The sequence below is a fragment of the Nelusetta ayraudi genome, unplaced genomic scaffold (assembly GCF_046127955.1).
Source record: "Nelusetta ayraudi isolate G7.1 ecotype Tasmania unplaced genomic scaffold, CSIRO-AGI_Nayr_v1 ptg000052l, whole genome shotgun sequence".
Classification (NCBI taxonomy): domain Eukaryota; kingdom Metazoa; phylum Chordata; class Actinopteri; order Tetraodontiformes; family Monacanthidae; genus Nelusetta; species Nelusetta ayraudi.
Window position 1 is genome coordinate 2,606,201 of NW_027466102.1, and position 21,526 is coordinate 2,627,726.

General features: G+C 45.3%; 2 protein-coding genes and 1 long non-coding RNA gene across 4 annotated transcripts in view; 2 read left to right on the plus strand and 1 right to left on the minus strand.

The window, feature by feature from the left end:
• The window catches only part of LOC142896230 (NACHT, LRR and PYD domains-containing protein 3-like), a 135,844-nt gene extending 120,182 nt beyond the window's left edge, over window positions 1-15,662 (plus strand). The window contains exons 18-20 of one of the 2 annotated variants that reach the window (XM_076037779.1): window positions 12,170-12,343; window positions 13,540-13,716; window positions 14,084-15,662. In XM_076037779.1, coding sequence (XP_075893894.1) covers window positions 12,170-12,343; window positions 13,540-13,716; window positions 14,084-14,099 — 367 coding nt within the window. In that variant the 3' untranslated portion in view covers window positions 14,100-15,662. Of the gene's footprint in view, window positions 1-12,169; window positions 12,344-13,539; window positions 14,032-14,083 lie in introns of those variants that run through there. The other variant, XM_076037780.1, reaches the window with a different exon arrangement.
• On the minus strand, window positions 2,250-3,742 carry LOC142896241 (uncharacterized). The gene is made up of 3 exons (XR_012928315.1): window positions 3,717-3,742; window positions 2,801-2,916; window positions 2,250-2,390 (listed from the first exon to the last, which is right to left on the minus strand). It is a non-coding gene; the product is annotated as an uncharacterized LOC142896241 (long non-coding RNA).
• LOC142896233 (NLR family CARD domain-containing protein 3-like) lies at window positions 7,152-11,118 on the plus strand. Its single transcript, XM_076037783.1, has 4 exons — window positions 7,152-7,275; window positions 7,453-7,591; window positions 8,330-10,186; window positions 10,988-11,118. Exons 1-3 carry the CDS (start codon window positions 7,167-7,169, stop codon window positions 10,059-10,061), a joined length of 1,980 nt encoding a protein of 659 aa, XP_075893898.1. The 5' UTR covers window positions 7,152-7,166; the 3' UTR covers window positions 10,062-10,186; window positions 10,988-11,118.
• Window positions 15,663-21,526: the final 5,864 nt, after the last annotated feature.

A 21,526-nucleotide genomic window follows, 5' to 3' on the forward strand; every position in this document is an offset into this window, starting at 1 on the left:
TGAATGTATAAATGTATTGAATGTTGCTATATGTAGTGCTTTGGTGTATATTTGATGATCATGATCAGTGCCCTGGGGTGTTGAAACCCTTCTGAGCAAAGACTGAAACTCATTAAGTCACGTAAACAGTGACCTGGGAGGACCAGAGAGCGGTCAGCTGAAGGAAGTGCCTTTGCGACCCTCATAAAGTTTGCGACCCATACAGTCACAGGGATGGGAACTTGTGGCCTGAGCTCGTCTTGCCACAAAATGGTTTCAACAGGTCACACCGGAAGGAAGGATGGACCATTTGGCTCACAGCCAAATAAGGACTTCCTGATTCATAAACAATGACAGTGACGCCCTGCAACCGAAGGGTGAAGAATGGACATCCAATCAGAGGACGACACTTGAGAAGACATTCAGATCAGGAGTCAGATTGTTTGTCTTTGCATTTAAGGACTTTCTTGGGAGAAAGTTGTCAGTCTGACTCCGGCGACGGCCAGGACTCGACTCCAGAGATCTCTCCATCAGATCTCTGTACCAAATGTCTTGTTCTTCTGTTTACTAAAACTTGTTCGCATTCTATTTGTCTCTTTTCTTCATTAAACGAACACGCGGTTTGGTAGCATGATATTAGGTAAAGGAACCAAACCAACAGCATGTAGGCCAAAGCTGAACACTGAATGGCTGAGAGTTCCTTCTATGGTCTGTTCTCTGACTGCAGGAACTCTTGGACCTCCTGATGCACTGACTGATCCTTCAGCTCCAGCAGACAGTGGAAGATGTTGATGCTTCTGCCAGGAGAAACACCACCAGTGTTCATCTCCTTCAGGTTGTTGATTACCTTCTTTAAGGTTCCTGGATGGTTGTCAGTGAGACCCAGCAGGCCTCCTAAGAGTCTCTGATTGGATTCCAGATTGAGTCCATGGAGAAAGCGAACAAACAAGTCCAGGTGACCGTTTGGACTCTGCAGGGATTTCTCCATCATCTTTTGAAGGAACTCACCCAGGGATCCTCCAGAGTCACCATCTTCTGTCATCTTCCTGTTGGTGTGACAGTGGAAGATGTAGACTGCAGCCAGAAACTCCTGGACGCTCAGATGAACAAAGCAGTAGACGGTTTTGTGGAAGATCACACTCTCTCTTCTGAAGATTTCTGTACAAACTCCTGAGTACACAGAGGCGTCAGTCACACTGAGACCACACTTCTCCAGGCCTTCACTGTAGAACATGATGTTTCCACTCTCCAGATGTTCAAATGCCAGCTGGCCCAGCTTCAGAAGAAGCTCCCTGTCAGCTTACATCAGGTTAATGTTGTCTTTTGGTTTCTTCTTCTTGGTCTGTCCCCAGAATAAGAACATGTCAGTCAGGATCTTTGACCGGTTCAGCTCCTGTGGACCTGTTGTCTGATGCTCTCCTCCATACTTGTGTGCTTCCTCTTGGTCTGGACCAGCAGGAAGTGCGAGTACATGTCAGTCAGGGTCTTGGGCAGCTCTCCTCTCTGCTCTGAGCTCCACATGCTCTCCAGAACTGTGGCAGTGATCCAGCAGAAGACCGGGATCTGACACATGATGTGGAGGCTCCTGGAGGCCTTGATGTGGGAGATGATCCTGCTGGACACATCTCCTCTATCTCTGAACCTCCTCCTGAAATACTCCTCCTTCTGGTCATCGGTGAAGCCTCGTACTTCTGTCAGCCTGTCCACACATGACGGAGGGATCTGATTGGCTGCTGCAGGTCTGGAAGTTATCCACAGCAGAGCCGAGGGAAGCAGATCTCCTCTGATCAGGTTTGTTAGCAGGACGCTGACTGACTTCTTCTGAGTGACGTCAGTCACCACCTTGTTGTCCTCAAAGTCCAGAGCCAGTCTGCTTTCATCCAGGCCGTCCAAGATGAAGAGAAGTTTGCAGACATGCAGCTGCTCTTCTGTGAGCTTCTCTAACGTTGGATGGAAAACATGGAGCAGCTCCAGAAGACTGTAGTGCTGCTCTTTGACCAAGTTGAGCTCCCTGAATGAGAGAGGAAGCACCAGATGAAGGTCCTGGTTCTGCAGGCCCTGGGCCCAGTCCAGAGTGAACTTCTGCACTGAGAAGGTTTTTCCAACCCCAGCGACGCCGTTGGTCAGCACCACTCTGACTCTGAGTCCCTGCTGCTCAGGTGAGGCTTCAAAGACCTGGCTGCACCTGATTGGACGGTCGTGGTGGCTCTCCTTGGTCTTCTTGGTCTCCAGCTGCCTGACCTCATGCTGTCTGTTGACCTCCTCACTCAGTCCCTCAGTGATGTAGAGCTCAGTGTAGATGCTGTTGAGGAGGGTTTGACTTCCTGCTTCTTCACTTTCAGTCACACGTTCACATCTCCTCTCCAGACTGATTTTCTGCTGCTGTAGAAGCTCCTGCAGACCATCAGCCTCTGCAGCAGAGAAAAGGTTGGAGAAGAAAACATCAGTGTGACAGTGTGAGCATCATTTTCTCTCCACAACTTTTCAGCTGCTGTTTGACTGTTTGCTCTAAATCAGCATTTCTCAACTTGTGGGCTTTAACACAAAATTGGGTCACAGAGCTGTTTTGATTGGGTTGCAGCTTCAATTCAATAATTTCAATAATTTATATGCTCGACATGATAGACAGAGGGCAAAGGTTTTTTTTTATTTTTGTGGAATAAATTTGGGTTGTGACTTCGTGATCAGGATAAAATGTGAGTCCTGAGACTCCACCAGTTGAAAACTACTGCTTTCAACGTCCTTCAGTGAATCTTCTCACTGGCGGTCCTGACATGATCTCAGAGGGAGAAGTGAAGGAGGTCCAGGTGGACAGTCTTACTGTGATCAGTCTGGGTGTGACTGGAAGCTGGTTCTTTCCTGAAGTGCAAAGGTTAACCTTTGGAGTGGTCACTCTTCAGAGACAGACTGCTGGACACTGGAGACTCTGCTCTCTGTCTATGTTGAAAACAATATTTAAGTTCAAATTGAAAAGTTCAGACTGGTTCTCTCACATTAGGTTCCAGATTTCCAGTTTGATTTTAGACTTTTCTTGTACAGATTGAGACAAGGATGTATCAATTTAATTGATCAATGATCAATGGATCTGAATAAACAGTTTCCAGCCAACAGTAGTCAGCGATCATGTCTGCAGCCTGAGTCAGTCCAAGTTGTCTTAAGCCCCAATTCCACTGCCCAAAAAACCTGGGGTTTTGATCGCGGTGGAATTTGCTCACCGAGCCGCGCGACAAAACGGGTCAAACAACCCGGCAAGCGACCCGCGTCAAAATCGGCTCCGATCGGTGCGATGGAATCGATGGAAAAAGTTTTCGATCACGTTCCATCAGGGCTCAATAATTGTTCATTGTCCTCTGGCTGTTTCGCCCGCTGCTCGGGCACAAAATGGACCAGACGCCGAAACAATGGCTGCATGGCGTGAGGCGGCCGCGGAGGTGCGCGCCGCTTCAAGTCTGGCGTGAACGACGTCATCGTTCCACTACAGCCAAAAGTGACCAACAACTAAGAACACTGGCCACCGCCGGACTCTTGAATTCTGTAGCACTTCATCATGCGATCTCAGCGCGATGACGTCAGTGGACACGCAGCGGTGAAAGCGGAGGGGTGCAGCTTGCCGGCGAGGGTGACACTCCGCTGGGTTTGGTGCGTGGACACAGGACTCAATGCCGGTTGCTTCCGCGACGTCCCGCGTCCAAAAACATGTTGTCATCCCGCTAATTTTAGTGGAACAGAGGCTTTACTGAGTCTCAGAGGGTCCTGGTTCTTTCCTGAAGTAGGGGTTGACCTTTGGAGTGCTCACTCTTCAGAGACAGACGACTGGACACTGGAGTCTCTGCTCTCCATCTGTGTTGATAACAGGAATATTTAAGCTCACATTGAAAGGTTCAGACTGGTTCTCTCACATTAGATTCTTACTGTGTTCCAGAGGCTCCAGGTTCATTACTGAAATTTATAGGTTTACCCATGGACCAGTCACTCTTCAGAGACAGCCCACTGGACCCTGGAGACTTTGCTCTGTCCTCCTCTTCCTCCACTGGAAGACTCATCTTGTGTCCTGGAGTCAGTCTGAGGTGAAACATCAAGTGTGACAGTGAGCTGAGAACCCAGTGAGTTCCACTTCACAGAGAAAACAGGAAGAAACACTGAGTTCCCAGTGGGATCAAGCAGACACAAGACTGCTGGTGTCCACTCACATCACATCACATTTCATGTGTTCTTCACTCAGTGACGACTCACCTGCTGCTACTTTTACTGCTTCTGCTGCGTCGCCTCAAATTGAGCCTGACACAGAACAACTCTGACTTCTCTTCCTGCTTCTGCTGCTCCTCATTTTATGAAGATGAAAGCCAAATTCCCACAATACCAGTTCTCACTAGCACACCCATAAGCCAAGAACATGCTTAGAACCGAGTTTGTGACGAGAGAAACGTCACAAACTCGGTAAAGTACATGAGAAGTCGGCAGCGGAGTGAAAAGCGGTTTCCTAGTTTGTTTGTTTTTTTTCTTTTTCTACGAGGTATACACACACACACACGCACCTGTGGCCAGAGGTGGCAAGGAACAGAACAGTAGAAATTACTTTGTCACTGTACTTGAGTCCATTTTCCAAGTATTTGTACTTTACTTGAGTATTTCTCTGACATTTTACTTTGACTTCCTGCATTTGTACACAAATATCTGGACTTTCTACTGCTCAAATTGGAAAAACACAGGTTACTTTTGTTTTTTAAAAGATTTCAAAGATGCAAATTGTGTTCAAAGTCATTCACCCAGTTACTGCTGGAAGAGCTTTTTCAGCATGTGTTCATTTCTCTGTAAAGTCTGGAGTAGAAGGTAGTTTTGACTTCAGGGCACCCTCTGGGTGAACTACAGTTGCCATAACTTGTTGGCAGTCCATGATGACGGTGAGAAAAATGTGATTTCCGCTTTGAAGAGCTGCACCTGTTTTCTCTCTTTTGTTTGTCCAGCACTAAATCATCAATTTATATATAGACAGTTTGACCATGGGGCCGCCACAGGACAAGGCTCCTCAGAGCCCCGGCGATAAAGCAGCTCTGAAGCAGAGCAGGTCATCGCAGGGCCAAGACCCCATTGTTCTTCCTATCTTTATTTCTCACTATCATTCTTCCGCCACCGTTTTCCACCCAAATTTGAGCCCCTGAACATGCAGGAAACCTCAGCAAATGCTCAACGTGACAGACAAAGACACTCTGGCAACAAGACAAGGGGAATGCAGACTATTTGAACACACAAGGTAACAAGGCACAGCTGGAAACAATGGGTAATTGGGTCAGACAAACAGGTGGAACACGAGGAGAGGTTGTGCTCTGAAACGAGTGGAAGTTGTCAAAATAAAACAGGAAATGACGAGACAAAACCCCAAGACGAGACAACCTGTAAATGAACGGGTAAAGTTTTATGGTGGTCGCAAAGTCAGTTAGCTCTCTGTCCACCCTCCGGTCACCCAGGGTCACCAGTTTGTCAGGAATGTGCTTCCCTTTGTTCTTTCTTGAGCTCTTTGTGTGACTCCTGCAACAATGCCTTTTTCTATGAGTAGGTCAGCCAAATGATTTAAACAGTTCTATATTCATAATCATATTATTATACACAAACATCTAAACTAATTATATTAATCAACACAAACATCTAAACTACAAATAATAATAACCTCAACTAAACATAATAATATCATCACCTGTCTCTCCATCTAAATAAAGGCTTTTCATTGTTTCAAGAAGTGTGCCTCTCATTTTAAGGGAAATGTGGATGGATTTCAGAAAAGTAGCATCCCCCAACTCTGTCTCAGTCACTTTGATAAATGGAGAGCCAATACAACAGGTCACCCAATATAAATATCTTGGCGTGGTGCTTGAGGTGGGACATGTGGACGGACCAAATGCGCACCAAGTCTCAGCAGAGAATGAGGTTCCACTTCAAGAAACTGTTGACCTTTCCTGTCAGCAGCAAAGTGCTCCAAATGTTTCATTGTTCTTTTATTGAAAGCATGGTCAACTTTGCTGCCATCTGTTGGTTTGGCAACGCCACACAGGCTAAAATGAAGAGAGTCAGTCAAATCGTCAGACTATGCAGTAAACTGTTGGGCTGCACTTTGCCAAGCTTGGAGAGCATTTACAGACAGAGGATGCTAAACAAGGCCAGGAAGACCACCAGTGACCTGAGGCCACCCTGGCCTGCACCTTTGACTGGCTTCCTTCAGGGTGACCATACTGCCCCCCTCTGTTTAAACTCCTGAACAGCCAGCACAGTTCCCAACTTTAGCCTCTCAGCTGGTCTGGAGAAGCATTAAAACTACTTCTGCTCGTAATAACTGTTCATGACATGTGACTGCTGAGCTCTGTCCATGATGGATGTCTGGTGACTGTTGATGTATTTTATTGATTGATATTTTTCTGAAATGCCTTGTGTGTGTGTGTGTGTGTGTGTGTGTGTGTGTGTGTGTGTGTGTGTGTGTGTGTGTGTGTGTGTGTGTGTGTGACCTGCTGCAATCCAATTTAAAAGACGACTACTACATTTTTTCGAATTCCTTTTCAGCCCACCTGGTCAAAGCACATGACCTCTGACCCTCTGGAGTCTGGCTCTGCTCTATGTCCCAATGTCTCGCCCCCTGCTGCTCTGGGGGCCCAGTTGTTTTTTTCTCTGATTGGACAATGAGACGCCTTTGGTTGTGATTTAGCGCTGGCCAAACAAAATTGAGAAAACAGGTGCAGCTCTTCAAAGAGGAAATCACATTTTTCTCACCGTCATCATGGACTGCCAACAAGTTATGGCAACTGTAGTTCTGTAAAGAGCCACCAGGGGGTGCCCTGAAGTCAAAACTACCTTCTACTCCAGACTTTACAGAGAAATGAACACATGCTGAAAAAACTCTTCCAGCAGCATCTAGAATAAATACTGAGTGAATGACTTTGAACACAATGTGCCTCTTTGAAATCTTTGAAGAAACAAAAGTAACCAGCGTGTTTTTCCAATGTGAGCAGTAGAAAGTCCAGATATTTGTGTACAAATGCAGGAAGTCAAAGTAAATAGTCAGAGAAATACTCAAGTAAAGTGCAAATACTTGGAAAATGGACTCAAGTACAGTGACAAAGTGTGTGTGTGTGTGTGTTCTTAGCTTATGGGTGTGCCAGTGAGAACCGGTATTGTTGGAATTTGGCCTTCGTCTTCATAAAATGAGGAATGAGGAGCAGCAGAAGCAAGAAGAGAAGTCAGAGTTGTTCTGTGTCAGGCTCCATTTTGAGGCGCAGCAGCAGCAGCAGCAGCAACAGCAACAGGTGAGTCGTCACTGAGTGAAGAACTCATGAAATGTGATGTGAGTGGACACCAGCAGTCGTGTGTCTGCTTGATCCCACTGGGAACTCAGTGTTTCTTCCTGTTCTCTCTGTCTGAAGTGGAGTGGAACTCACTGGGTTCTCAGCTCACTGTCACACTTGATGTTTCACCTCAGACTGACTCCAGGACTCAAGATGAGTCTTCCAGTGGAGGAAGAGGAGGACAGAGCAAAGTCTCCAGAGTCCAGTGGGCTGTCTCTGAAGAGTGACTGGTCCATGAGTGAACCTCCAACCTTCAGTAATAAACCTGGAGCCTCTGGAACACAGTAAGAACACCAATGTCCTTGTTTCTCAGTCTAATTCTAGTTTGATTTGACAGTGATAAATTCCTCAGAAGGTGAAAAGGTGTCAGATATTGTGGTCAGTGGTCAAGAGAAGAGAATCTTTGACATGGTCACATTCATCATGTTGAAATGCAGCAAAGCCCTTCTGAGACTGAACTTAATGCAGTGGCAGGAATGTTTGATGCTCTGTCATAAAGTGCAGCTCAACTCCACTGAGATGAATTTCAATCCAAAGTTCAGTGCAATGTGACTCCACTGTCTCTGTCTGCTGAGAAACAAAGGGCCAGTTCCACAGAAACACTGCTCAACCAGAGCCCACCAGCTGTCAACCACACTAGATAGAAAATATACATTTGATAAATGAATATGTCATCTAATAATATATTAGATGATGTGAAAGGACCAGCCTAGAAAATAGCTACAAATCCATTATGGGCGCAACGTGGTGGCTAAAAGACGGCGTCATTAACGGCTGCGCTCCATTCTTTGTGGCTCAAATTGTTTGATTGTGAAGCTGCATGAAGGGATTGAATTTAGAAAACAGAGCAAACGACAAGAAGTGATTTGTGAAGAGTCAACTAGGAGGCCAGCAGGCTGTCAGTTAGTGTTGATGGAGACAATGATTCCATCCAACTAATGATGATGGTGTCAGAAAAACAACTGACAAGTGATGGACACCAACAACCGATCCAATCAGTCAAAGCCAAAGTGTCTCCACAGGAAGACGGAGGGGAATCCTGGTGGTGAGGCGCAGCAGCAGCAGCAACAGCAGCAGCAGCAGGAGTGGCAGCAGCTGCAGGAGCTTCTACAGCAGCAGAAGATCAGTCTGGAGAGGAGATGTGAGCGTGTGACTGAAGGTGAAGAAGCAGGAAGTCAAACCCTCCTCAACAGCATCTACACTGAGCTCTACATCACTGAGGGACTGAGTGAGGAGGTCAACAGAGAGCATGAGGTCAGGCAGCTGGAGACCAAGGAGACCGAGAAGACCAAGAAGACCAAGGAGAGCCTCCACAACCGTCCAATCAGGTGCAGCCAGATCTTTGAAGCCTCACCTGAGCAGCAGGGACTCAGAGTCAGAGTGGTGCTGACCAACGGCGTCGCTGGGGTTGGAAAAACCTTCTCAGTGCAGAAGTTCACTATGGACTGGGCCCAGGGCCTGGAGAACCAGGACCTTCATCTGGTGCTTCCTCTCTCATTCAGGGAGCTCAACTTGGTCAAAGAGCAGCACTACAGTCTTCTGGAGCTGCTCCATGTTTTCCATCCAACGTTAGAGAAGCTCACAGAAGAGCAGCTGCATGTCTGCAAACTTCTCTTCATCTTGGACGGCCTGGATGAAAGCAGACTGGCTCTGGACTTTGAGGACAACAAGGTGGTGACTGACGTCACTCAGAAGAAGTCAGTCAGCGTCCTGCTAACAAACCTGATCAGAGGAGATCTGCTTCCCACGGCTCTGCTGTGGATAACTTCCAGACCTGCAGCAGCCAATCAGATCCCTCCGTCATATGTGGACAGGCTGACAGAAGTACGAGGCTTCACCGATGACCAGAAGGAGGAGTATTTCAGGAGGAGTTTCAGAGATGGAGAAAATGTGTCCAGCAGGATCATCTCCCACATCAAGGCCTCCAGGAGCCTCCACATCATGTGTCAGATCCCGGTCTTCTGCTGGATCACTGCCACAGTTCTGGAGAGCATGTGGAGCTCAGAGCAGAGAGGAGAGCTGCCCAAGACCCTGACTGACATGTACTCACACTTCCTGCTAGTCCAGACCAAGAGGAAGCAGCACAAGTTTGGAGGAGGTCCACAGGAGCTGACGGAGGCTGACAGGGATCTTCTTCTGAAGCTGGGCCAGCTGGCATTTGAACATCTGGAGAGTGGAAACATCATGTTCGACAGTGAAGACCTGGAGAAGTGTGGTCTCAGTGTGACTGACGCCTCTGTGTACTCAGGAGTTTGTACAGAGATCTTCAGAAGAGAGAGTGTGATCTTCCACAAAACCATCTACTGCTTCGTTCATCTGAGCGTCCAGGAGTTTCTGGCTGGAGTCTACAGCTTTCACTGTCACACCAACAGGAAGATGGCAGAAGATGTTCAATCTGGAGAATCCCTTGATAAGTTCCTGAAGAGGATGATGGAGAAATCCCTCCAGAGTCCAAACGGTCACCTGGACTTGTTTGTTCGCTTTCTCCATGGTCTCAGTCTGGAATCCAATCAGAGACTCTTAGGAGGCCTGCTGGGTCTCACTGACAACCATCCAGGAACCTTAAAGAAGGTCATCAACAACCTGAAGGAGATGAACACTGGTGATGTTTCTCCTGACAGAAGCATCAAAATCTTCCACTGTCTGCTGGAGGTGAAGGACCAGTCAGTGCATCAGGAGGTCCAAGAGTTCCTGCAGTCAGAGAACAGATCAGAGAAGGAACTCTCAGTCATCCAGTGTTCAGCTCTGGCCTAAATGCTGCAGATGTCAGAGGTTCTGGTAGAGTTGGACCTTGGCAAGTACGACACAACCATGGAGGGAAGATTGAGACTGATTCCAGCTGTGAGGAACTGCAGGAAAGCTGTGATACGTTTAGGAAGGTACGTAAACACTGTGTGTGTGTGTGTGTGTGTGTGTGTGTGTGTGTGTGTGTGTACGCGCGTGTGTGTGTGTGTGTGTATATGTGTTGTTCAGAGGGTTGAGTGTCTTTGAATGATGGAAGGTGAGAAGCATTGTAAAATATAGATGTGTTTTTTTTGGGAGTTCCATTTTGGAATGGGATCAGTGACCATTTGAAAATGTGTGCTTCTCTGTTGAGTTGAAAAAATCTTGAAGGGCAAAATACTTGATGATGATGAGGATAAATGATTGAATTGTGAGTCAATGATGAAGAATTATGTCAAGCATATTTGAGTTGCGTTTCTCTTTTTTTCCTTTTTGATTTTGTCTGACTAATTATTCCAGGTAATCTTATGTACTGTATAGGAGAGTCAAGAATCAGCTTGGGCTTCAGCCTGCTGCTTTTTCCTTCATACAGTTGTTATGTTTCTGTTGTTGTGAGTCTTTATAATGTGCACATTTGTTTTGGAAGCTTCTTTTTCATTGTTGTCAGTTGATTGCACAAGATTGATTGAATTTACACTGTCAACCAAAATCAAATATTCAATCATTCATGATGATGATGATGATGATGATGATGATGATGATGATGGTGGTGATGGTGATGATGATGATGGTGATGATGATGATGATGATGATGATGATGATGATGATGATGGTGGTGATGGTGGTGGTGGTGATGATGATGATGATGATGATGATGATGATGATGATGGTGGTGATGGTGGTGGTGGTGATGATGATGGAAGCAGCAACTTCTCACTCTGCTCTCCTTCATTCAGTTTTCTCTCAGAGCTTCACTGTGCAGTGGTGTCTTCAGCTCTGCAGTCCAGCCCCTCCCACCTCATACTGCTGGACCTGAGTGCCACCACCCTGAAGGATCCTGGAGTGAAGCTGCTCTGTGCTGGACTGCAGAGTCCAAACTGCAGACTGGAAGTTCTCAGGTCAGTTCCTGCTTTCTACTGGTGGACAGTGTGTGTCAGCAGATGACAACTGGTGTGTAACGCTGCTCAGTGTGAAGACTTTGAAGCAGATATTAAAGACTCACCTTAGACAAAGTGGATGTTGTTGATATTTTCATGTCAACAATATGCAGCCAGAAAAGACTTTGGATGGTGGAAGAAAGTGTGGAAAATGTCTCCAGTCACTTTGGAGCTCAATGGAAGTTGTTGATTGGTGATGAAGGTCACATGACTGAGCAGAAGATCCTGTGAAGAAATATTAGAGGCAGATTAATAGTACAGTCGTATTTCTTCATCTTGTCCTTTGAATGTGTTTGACTTGTAACGAGACTCTGATGACTAAAAACAGCCACAAGCACACAAAGGACTCACTGATTATTTTCCATCTTCACTGCTGTTGTTATTGTGTTGACAACACACTGGCACAATGACTCGTTTGAGGGAATGACTCAGTGATCCCAACAGCTGCACATCTGGATCATCAACAGGGAGAAATGACTCATATGACTTTACAACATGGAAGAAATCAAACATTGATTCTTTATTCAGGTTGAAAAACTGTCTCTCAAACTGATCTTCCCAACCAGCCGCCTACAAACATGGCGGTGCAAGATGGCCACGACCTTTGACCTCATGTCTGTTTCTAGAAAAAAACGTTCTAACGGCAGGAAAACTAGAGGACTTTTATTTTCTACTAATCAAAGACTTAAAACTATATTGATGGTTGTATATGAAGCTTTCAGCAATAAATCTGGACTGATTTTACACACTGAACCTTTGAGGCAAAATTAATTCCAACATTTTGAACAGCTGATCAGTGGTCACATGACTAAATAGGTTGATATAAAATATTTTATTGTGGTGATTAATTACTTCAGTATTATTGTTGTGCTTCTGATTGGTTTAATTAATATTACAGTGTTATAGACATTCATATATTTTTTTTTAAATTTCAGATAGTGATTAAAACTCCACTCACACCAACATTTATTCTTTATTCAGTTTGAGGAGCTGCAGTTTGTCAAACCTCAGCTGTGATTGGCTGCTCTCAGCTCTGAAGTCCAACCCCTCCCACCTCAGACTCCTGGACCTGAGTCAGAACCAGCTGCAGGATTCAGGAGTGAAGGTGCTGAGTGGTTTTCTGCAGAGTCCAGACTGTAAACTGGAGACTCTGAGGTCAGTTCACCCTCTTCACTCGACAACTTCTATCACTCTTGTTATTGTTGTCATGATTTTCACTTGACTGGGCCCTGTTGGAGGAAACTAAAATGAGGGATTAAGCCAGGATATCTTGGTTATCTTGGATCAATTGATGTGTGATCTGGTTGCAAAACAGTGGGATAGGTGGAGGTGAGATATGTTCTTCTAGAAGTTACCATGGAAATTTATTGTGTGGAGTGAGCTGCTCCAGACCAGGCTGAGTTCCAGGATCTATTTCATCCTTGTCTCAGTCAACAGTCACCACCAGTGGAAAGCAATGGTTCTTCCACTGAACACTGCACATTGTTATCACATTCACCTCCAGCCACTGTCATTATTTCAAGCTTTGGAATCATTTCATTTCAATCATGATAGAGAAATGAGTTGAGATCATGTTGCAATCATTGGATCATTTCTAACATGACTTCCACTTTGCCATGCATCCTATATAAAAATACACATCCCATAGAAACATGAAGATACATCAAAGAGTAACATGAGGTTGTTGTTGTGACAGTGGACGGTCCTGTCACTATGCCTTCAATTGATCATGCGCCCTGGCTGCTTGGCCAAGGGAAGATCCCTTTGGCTGAATGCTTGGTGCGCATGACTATGACCTGGGAGTCTGGGCTTCCAAGCCCCGCCCAGGCCGTCTGCGCCGGCCCACATTTTATTGAGCTTTGAAAGTTAGAGAGTCTGAATCCCCGTCCCAGGCGCAAATCCTCATGGAGGCTTATGAGGAGGTCAAAGATGGCCAATCCCGTCAATCCCAGCTCCATAACGGGGGTCTATGGAAGGAAGTCTCGTGCACGCACTGATCCAGGATAGCTTTCACCTGGCTTGATGAATCCGTTTCTTCTCATCCTGGATGGCTTTTAGTGCAACCCATGAAGCCTGGACACACGTGTTGTGGATTGGTTGAACGCTGAAGGCTTAGTGACTCATCTTGGATGACGCAATCCTACTTTGGTGCAAGGGGACCCAGACAGCAAAATCATCAAGAGCCAGTAATGGACTCCGCAGTGCAGCACTCGTTTGCTCGCCCTCCCTCTCCCATTCTATTCTGTAGTGTCAGACTCTGAAGTCGACATTTCACTTTGATTGTCAGAGTGATGACACCCTGGGAAAACTGTCCATCATTATAAACTCTCCATCATGTATTCTCTATTCAGGTTGTGGAGCTGCAGTTTGTCAGAGCTCAGCTGTGATTGGCTGCTCTCAGTTCTGAAGTCCAACCCCTCCCACCTCAGAGAGTTGGACCTGAGGAGGAACCACCAGCTGCAGGATTTATCAGCGAAGCCACTGATGGATCTTGTCCAAAGCAGAGACTATCAACTGGAGAGTGTGAGGTCAGTACTGGTTTGGAACCAGTGGATGATGGTTCCAGCACCAAAGCCAGTTGATCCCACAGCAGAGGTCCAGTGTTCCCAGTCACAGTGTGAGAGGAGGATGGTGACGTCCAGCTGCTCCTCATTCATCCAACATCTGCTGCCAAACTGCTTCTTCTCTCAGTTCACCACTCAATTATTGATCAGTTCATCTTCATCAGGCCTCAGTATCAGTCCAACACTCCATGGTCACATGACCTTTATATGTTCCACACTTGACATGTGACTGAGAGTCTGGTTCTTCTCACCAGTCACTCCATCATCTCCATCAACAGTCACCGTCTCTGTGATGATGCGTTCAAGGACCGTGAACAGCTTCTCTCTACAGCTGGTGGTCACCTTGAGGGAGGATGAGGAGGAGAGTGAAGAGTAGAGCGCCATCTGGTGGTGGCTGGCAGAACTACAACAAGTGGAGCTAAACTGGAAGCTGCATGCACACACAGTTTCTGTGGGCGTATCACGGCCTTTGACCCCAGTGGAGCCTGGTGGCTGGCGGACTGCTTCTCCCTACAAGCTGCTGTGGTTACTGGGAGAGACTTCCCAGAAGCCACTGGTGGAGCTGAATCCTCAGTGGAAAAAGCAGGACTTGGAGCAGCTGGTCAGTGAAGGCAGCAGTAACACAACCACTGGTTCTGCTCTCATCATCCACGGCTGGAACATCTCAGCATGAAGGTTTCACACATCAACAACACACTGATCTGCTCTCACTTCAGAGTTCTCCATCCAACTCAACCTGGTTTCTCAAGTGAAGCACAAAGATGAATTTGTCAAAGTCTGACAGCATTGTGAAGGTTGTGTCGTTGATATCATACCTTTATTTTGGGGTGAAAATTTGTTTTTATGAGATTTTATTTCTGGTTTACAGTATGATCATAAATAAATGAATCAGATAGAACATGTTTCATCTGGAACAGATAAGGTGACTCACAATACAAACTGCTGCTTCCTGATAAATTGTTTTTCATTCATAAAATTAATATTGATCCCTTATAGCTACATGCAATTTATTGGGTTATGTGAAAATGTAAAAAAAGGCAAAAAAAAACAAACAAAAAAAAACACCAGGACTCTGTGAGTGTATCTAAGTGAATTTATTGACATCACGTCAGTCTGGAATCTGGCTGTTTGACGGACAGAAGTCAATGGTGCATCATGGACAAAAGGCCAATAGAACCACCAGGTGTCCCGTTCAGAAAGAGAAGAAGAAGAGAAAGACTCCAAAGATAAAGGTTTGCAAGTCTCCATGCGTGACGTTAATTAATAATAAATTATAATAAAACTTTATTTGTACAGCGCTAAATCACAACCAAAGGCGTCTCAAAGCGCTTTATACAATCAGAGAGAACCAACCGGGCCCCCGGAGCAAGCAAGATGCGACAGTGGCTGGGAAAAACTCCCCTGTGGGAAGAAACCTAGGGCAGAACCAGACTCCAGAGGGCCATCATCTGCCTATGAGTAGTTGGGGTGAAATACAATAATAGAGGAGAGACAGAGAAAAATAGAAAGAAGCAGAGTGAGCCAGGGTGGCAGACAGGACAGAGTGAAAAACAGATACACCAACCAGGCATTCACAAAATGGATATAGACACAAAGAATAGGAAATAATTCAAGGCTGCTGTCCACGTAGGCTGTAATTGTCCATGCTTTGGAAGGCGACTGTTGCATGTGATGCAACAGTAGCCTAGATGCTATGAGACCCAAAGTGAACAACCTCCTGCAGTCTGAGCACTAAATTCAGATTATGTTCATTCTCATGAGTATTTTTATTCATTGACTTTATTTCATTCATTTGTATTTGTGTGATGAAGGATGTGTGACATTTACACTTATTGTCATTTATTGATCTCATTGTTTCTCTGCTCTTGTTCACTTTAAACTATTTGAATAAAATAAAATCAGTAATGTGATATTGTGGTTGAGGTCGGGTGGAGGGGGGTTCACCCAGGGCCCAATATGACTTTATGCATGACTCAGAACATGTATCCCATATGTAGATATATGTAGACTAGATCAGGGCACAGCTGCCATTTCCAAACTCATCCAGACAAACTGAATCTCATGCAATCAATGTCTCGTATTTGAGCTCACAGCTTTCATGTCAAACGCTTCACATTAGGAATAAGTGATAACACAATGTGATGTCATGTCATTAAGTGAGATGTTAGCATGGTTCTACCTCCTATTAACAGGACACACAGCAGTGATGAGTGGCAGATGAGTGACAGGGGAAGCAAACTGTGTCAGAGTGGCAGCATTGCAGGCAGCATCTGTACAAGAAGAAACTATCCAAAGAAGTGAGCCATGAAGGTCTCTGGACTGGGCTGTATTAAGGTCAGCATCAATACACAATGGAAAGAAATGGCTCATGGCACTCCAACAAGGTCGTTGACATGACTTTGATTGTTCACTCACAACATATCTTCTCCCCATTTGTTCTAAAGTGCAGATTCTGCTGAGGGAGGAGGGGCCACTTCACATTTGAGTGCTTTTCCAAAAAATGCACTAAATCTATCAACATTTCAGCACAGTAACAAATGAAATGATGAAAACTAAACCACACACATTGCATAGATCTGCCATCAGTCTATGCAATGTGCTAGAAATCAATGCAATCAGCAAAAGGCCATTCAAACATAGCACAGATATAGATTCGACAGACAGCTACACACTCAACACATAGTCAGTGTTCAGCATTAAGAGGAGAATTAACAGTCACCAGATGTCAACAGCTGATATGTATTCAACATTTCAGAGCTGCCCATAGTGTTCAAATGACTGTGATACCAGCGACTGTATGAAGTGGTCATGACTAGAACAGCTGAATACAGCCGTTTCCATGCTGCTCAGCAAAACGCTTTCCAAATGTATCTCCATCTAATGCTTTAGTGCCTTTAGATTGACTGCTGAGTGCAGCCAAACTCCATGCCACAATATCTGATGACCTTCCCCGACCACTTTCAATAAGAGCCGGTAGCCTACGATAAGAAAAATAATGCACAACGCTAAGACGTACAAATGTAAAGAAGTTCTACTGATACGTTGCGGTCCAGTTCAAGCACTGCTAGTATAACTTGTAAATATACAAGTCACTTTGTACACTGTCTTGCAAAGTCCTGCATTGGTGTGGTTCCATGCTTACCTGGCAACGTGAGGAAGCCGTACCGAGGCTGCAGAGCCGGGTAGTCCATCATAGACAATCCACATCATCCACTGCACAGCGCCATCTCGAGGCAGAGGAGCAGCTTCAGTGACAGACTGCTGTCAATGTCCTGACACACTGAGGAAATCATCAAGTGTATATATGTTTCTATATAGAGTGACTCACTATCATTCACTCACCATCACATCTTGAGCCAACTGTTGACTCTCTCATTTCAGCAGGAAATTATTGATCAGTTCATCATCATCACATCTCAGTATCAGTCCAACACACTCTGTGTTGACATTGAGACCACGCCAAAAAGAAATCTGATGTTGGGTGATGTAGTGGTGGATAAAGATGAACTGTCATCCAGGGGGGAATGGAGACATGCAAGTCAGTACCAAGGATGGACTTGTGAGGAATGAAAATATCACCAGGAGATAAGAGACCGAATGAAAAGGGTGAGCGCCTGACAAAACCCTCAATCCAGTTTCATTGCTTGAAGCTTCTAAAACTTTTAGCTACCCAAGGACAGTGTCATTTTGATGAGACAATTATTCATAGCATGTTATGTAGCATAGAACACTCATAATGTTGGTGGGAGGGTAGCAAACCATGTTTTTTGTAGTTTCTTGTTTGATCCACTTGATGGCACTGTAGTTCTTTGAATGTTGTCTTTTATTTTGCCGACCATTTCTTTGTTTTTGTACTTCCTTCCAGGTGTGCCTCTAACAGGAGGGAAAAGTTGGTTGGAAATTCATCAAAAAAAAAACGAACAAAAAGGTTTGGTCAATGATACTGCTAAAAGGTTTTGAAGCTTTTGTGTTGAAGTGGCCATGTATAAATAGGTGAAGAAGGAAAACTTTGATTTTGAATGGAACAAAATGTTTAGCAACCTATCGAAGAGGCATAAGGTCAGTTTAAATGTTTTGCACATACGCTGTAAAAGTTTAATTGTATATGCTAGTAAATTAACTCTTATTTTCTCACTCCTGTTGTGGAGCGTTTTGCGTCTCTGCGGTGTGAGTGAAAGGATGGCTCTGAACTCTGGCTGATGAGAAGCAAGTGTAAAATATCGCGAGAGGAACAAGGGTATCCGAGACGAGCGTGTGGCAGACACAGTTGTTCACCGAACAACATGAGTACAAGTCTTTTATACCACTAAATAAACATGAGCATGACATGAATAAACATGAGCAAACAATGAGCAGATACATATGTAATTTGTTGAACACTTCCCCAACAATATCTGGATTCGCTCCAGACACAATGTCACCAGGCAAAGATACAAACCCCTGTCTGAGCTACTGGACACCTTCACCAATCTGTTTTGCTCAACCTGATCTAACCTTGGTGTTTAAAGCTTGCATGAGAGGCTGCACATACTAAAGGACTCTACAAGTCCAACAGTGGTGGCTGCTGCTCTTTCAAGGAGGGGAAGCTCATTTTGAGACAACATCATAAAATGCATTAATTTACTTATACGTTAATTCTACCTTCAATTCCTTTCAAGAAAATGACCTGTGACCCTGTTGTACCAACTAGCCGTCTTTTCCAGGGACTTGACCAGTGTCCCCTCAATTGCCAGCAGAGCTTGGCTACTTAAACTGCCTTAGCCCATTGTGTTGCGGGTTCAAGACTTGAGCTGCTCCAATCGTTGCCACTAATGACAAGTGTGGTGGAAAAAATGAAGATCTGTAAGAGGAATCCAGAGTCCTCTGAGAGTTTTATTACGGAGCTCCGGACACAGGCAGGCTCAGTGTGTGTGTGTAGAAGAAGGGAACAGTCAGGTTTTATGCATGTTTGGTAAAAGGGGGAAGGACAAGAGTACCAAAGGTGGTTTGATCCTGGAAGGGCAACTCGGGAAACTAGAGGTGTGATGTTCACACAGGCAGGGGCAACAAGAGTGCGGTGCCTTCACTGTCAGGGGCAGAGCAGAAACAGCCATCACATTCCTCCCTTTGATCACAACGTGATCACAATAAAACAGAACAGAAAATCAATACATAGGTAACAACATCATCTCAATACCAGACCCTAAGGCTTTACAGTAAAGGAATCACAATTACCAAAAAAAAAATAAAAAAACAAAACATAACAGTCCTTCAAGCATATTCAGCATCATCATCAGAGTAATCAAGGTCATAATCGCTGGAATTAGGAAAGAGATCAGGCATAGGTGAGTTCAGAGGGACCTGGTCATCATTAGGGAAATAGTTAAGAGGAATCGGAGCATATTGCTGCAAAGTAGAAGTAATGGTGCTAGTAACCAGACGTCACACTAGCGGAAACAACACAACATGAGAGCAACATTAGGATGATAAGAACAATAAAAACCGGAGTTAACATCTTGACCAAAAGGGAAGACCATGTGGAGGAGGAGAACCAAGAGAGCCAGTCTAGTTGTGGAGAACTAACAGTGTCCCTCAGCTCAAGAGCGGAAAGATCCTTTAGTGCAGAGACGGCTCTCTGGATGGAGCCAATCTGCATCATTAGTCGGAATCCATGTAAACCAGAAGAAGAGGAGGCCGACGATCATCATGAGGAGGACAAGGGAGCGTCCAGTACCAGGATGGGGGTGGGGGCAACTCATCGTGGTGTCTTCGGATCCTGCCCATCTTGCAGCTTTTGGTGGAGTGGAGCGTTTCAATTCACCTTCCACTCATGTTGCTAGGGTGCGTTGTTATCACTGGCAGTGGCTGCGCAGATGACCTTGCAGTGGCTGGCGTGGATCCAGGTGGCCCTCTCAGCCACCTGGCCCTCTTGATTCTGACACTCTGTCTCGCGTGGTGCTGTGAGATTCTCGGACCGTCGGCGCAATCCAAAATGGCGACACCCTGTCAGTAGTAAACAAACTTTACCTGACTATTTTGACGAATTACATATATTTATAAAATAGATTAAAAACGATAAGAGATAAGAAGCCTGGAGGACGAGGAGAGCTTAGCCGATCTGGAAAAATATCTAGACGACATCTTCAACCGAAGAGTTATGGGGAAGACGGGCAAGACGCCAACGCCAACGTCAACGCCGTCTTCCAAGCGAAGCCGTCCCGAAGACTCCCCCGGAGCAATTTCACCACCCGGCAATTCCTCGATTGACATATTATTGTCGATCGAACAAAGGCTCTCCAGCGTTGATGCCAGATTAAACTTAATGGAAACACTCCACAAGGAATTCCAGGCGATGCGCGAGTCGCTGGAATTCAGCCAGCAACAGGTTGTCTCACTAGCCGCAGAAAATAAGGAGCTGCGAGGGTCGGTTAAATCTCTCACTGAGGGAATGAGCCAACTCTCTAAAGACAATAAATACTTAAAAGAAACAGTCCTAGACCTCCAGGCGCGCAGCATGAGGGACAACCTGGTGTTCTCAGGGATCCCCGAAAAGGCGGAAGAAGACCCGGAGAAGACGGTAGCGGACTTCTTAACGAAGCACCTGAAGCTTCCTACGTAGACCGTCAAGAACATCACCTTCCACCGGGTACATCGTCTTGGAGGGAAGAAACCTGACAGCCGCCGGCCGAGACCCATCGTGGTAAAATTTGAACACTTCAAGCAAAAAATGCTGGTAAAGAGCCGAGGACGGGAACTTCGCGGAACCGACTTTGGAGTGAACGATCAATTTCCAAAGGAGATTCTGGATCGACGAAGAGTCCTCTTCCCGATCCGGAAAAGGTTCCTCGCTGAAGGCTCTAAAGCGGTTGTCGCGGTAGACAAACTGTTTGTCAACGGTCAGCTCTACCGCGATAGCGAGTCAACTCCGTGGTTGTACTAACCGTTCTCTCCACAGGCTTCAAGACAACAGGTAATATTGTATTAATGCAGCTTATGCCAATATTGTTGTCAATGATAATCACGTAAGCGCCATTTCAGTTAAAGTATGACTTTTCTGCATCGAACTGATTCTCCCCCCTTAACATCCCTCCCCTCAAGCTGCACTAATGTCTCTTCCTCACTTCTTTTCTCTCTGGTAACAATGTTCACCGTGACAGATTGCAACAATGTTTGTTTACATTGGCAGTTGTACGCGCGCACGCACGCACGCACACACACACGTAACACACACACTCACACATACACCACTCTAGGTCTATATAGTAAACATGACCTCCCTTAAGTTTGTCACTTGGAATGTGCGGGCTATAGGTACCAGGGACAAAAAATTTAAAATTCTCAACCATTTGAATTTTCTTGAAGCCGACGTTGCCCTACTACAGGAAACTCACTTAACAAACACTACAGCACAAAATCTAAAATCGACCCTTTTTCCAAACATCTACTCGGCGAGTTACAACTCGAAGCAGAGAGGTGTGGCTATCTTGATCAATAAGAGACTTAATTTCATTATAAATAGTACAATATCTGACCCTAATGGAAGATATATAATAATCAACACTAACATTGACAATAAAGATTACTGTATTGCTAGTATTTATGGCCCAAACGTGGATGATCCCTCTTTCTATCATGCCTTTTTCTTGTCACTCTCTGCACATGTAAACACAACACTCATAGTAGGGGGTGACTTCAACCTAGTGTTAAACTCTGATATTGATAGATCCAACACCTCAGCTAGCCAACGACACTCATTAGCTGCAGACACATTAAAACAGTATATGAGTGATTTTGG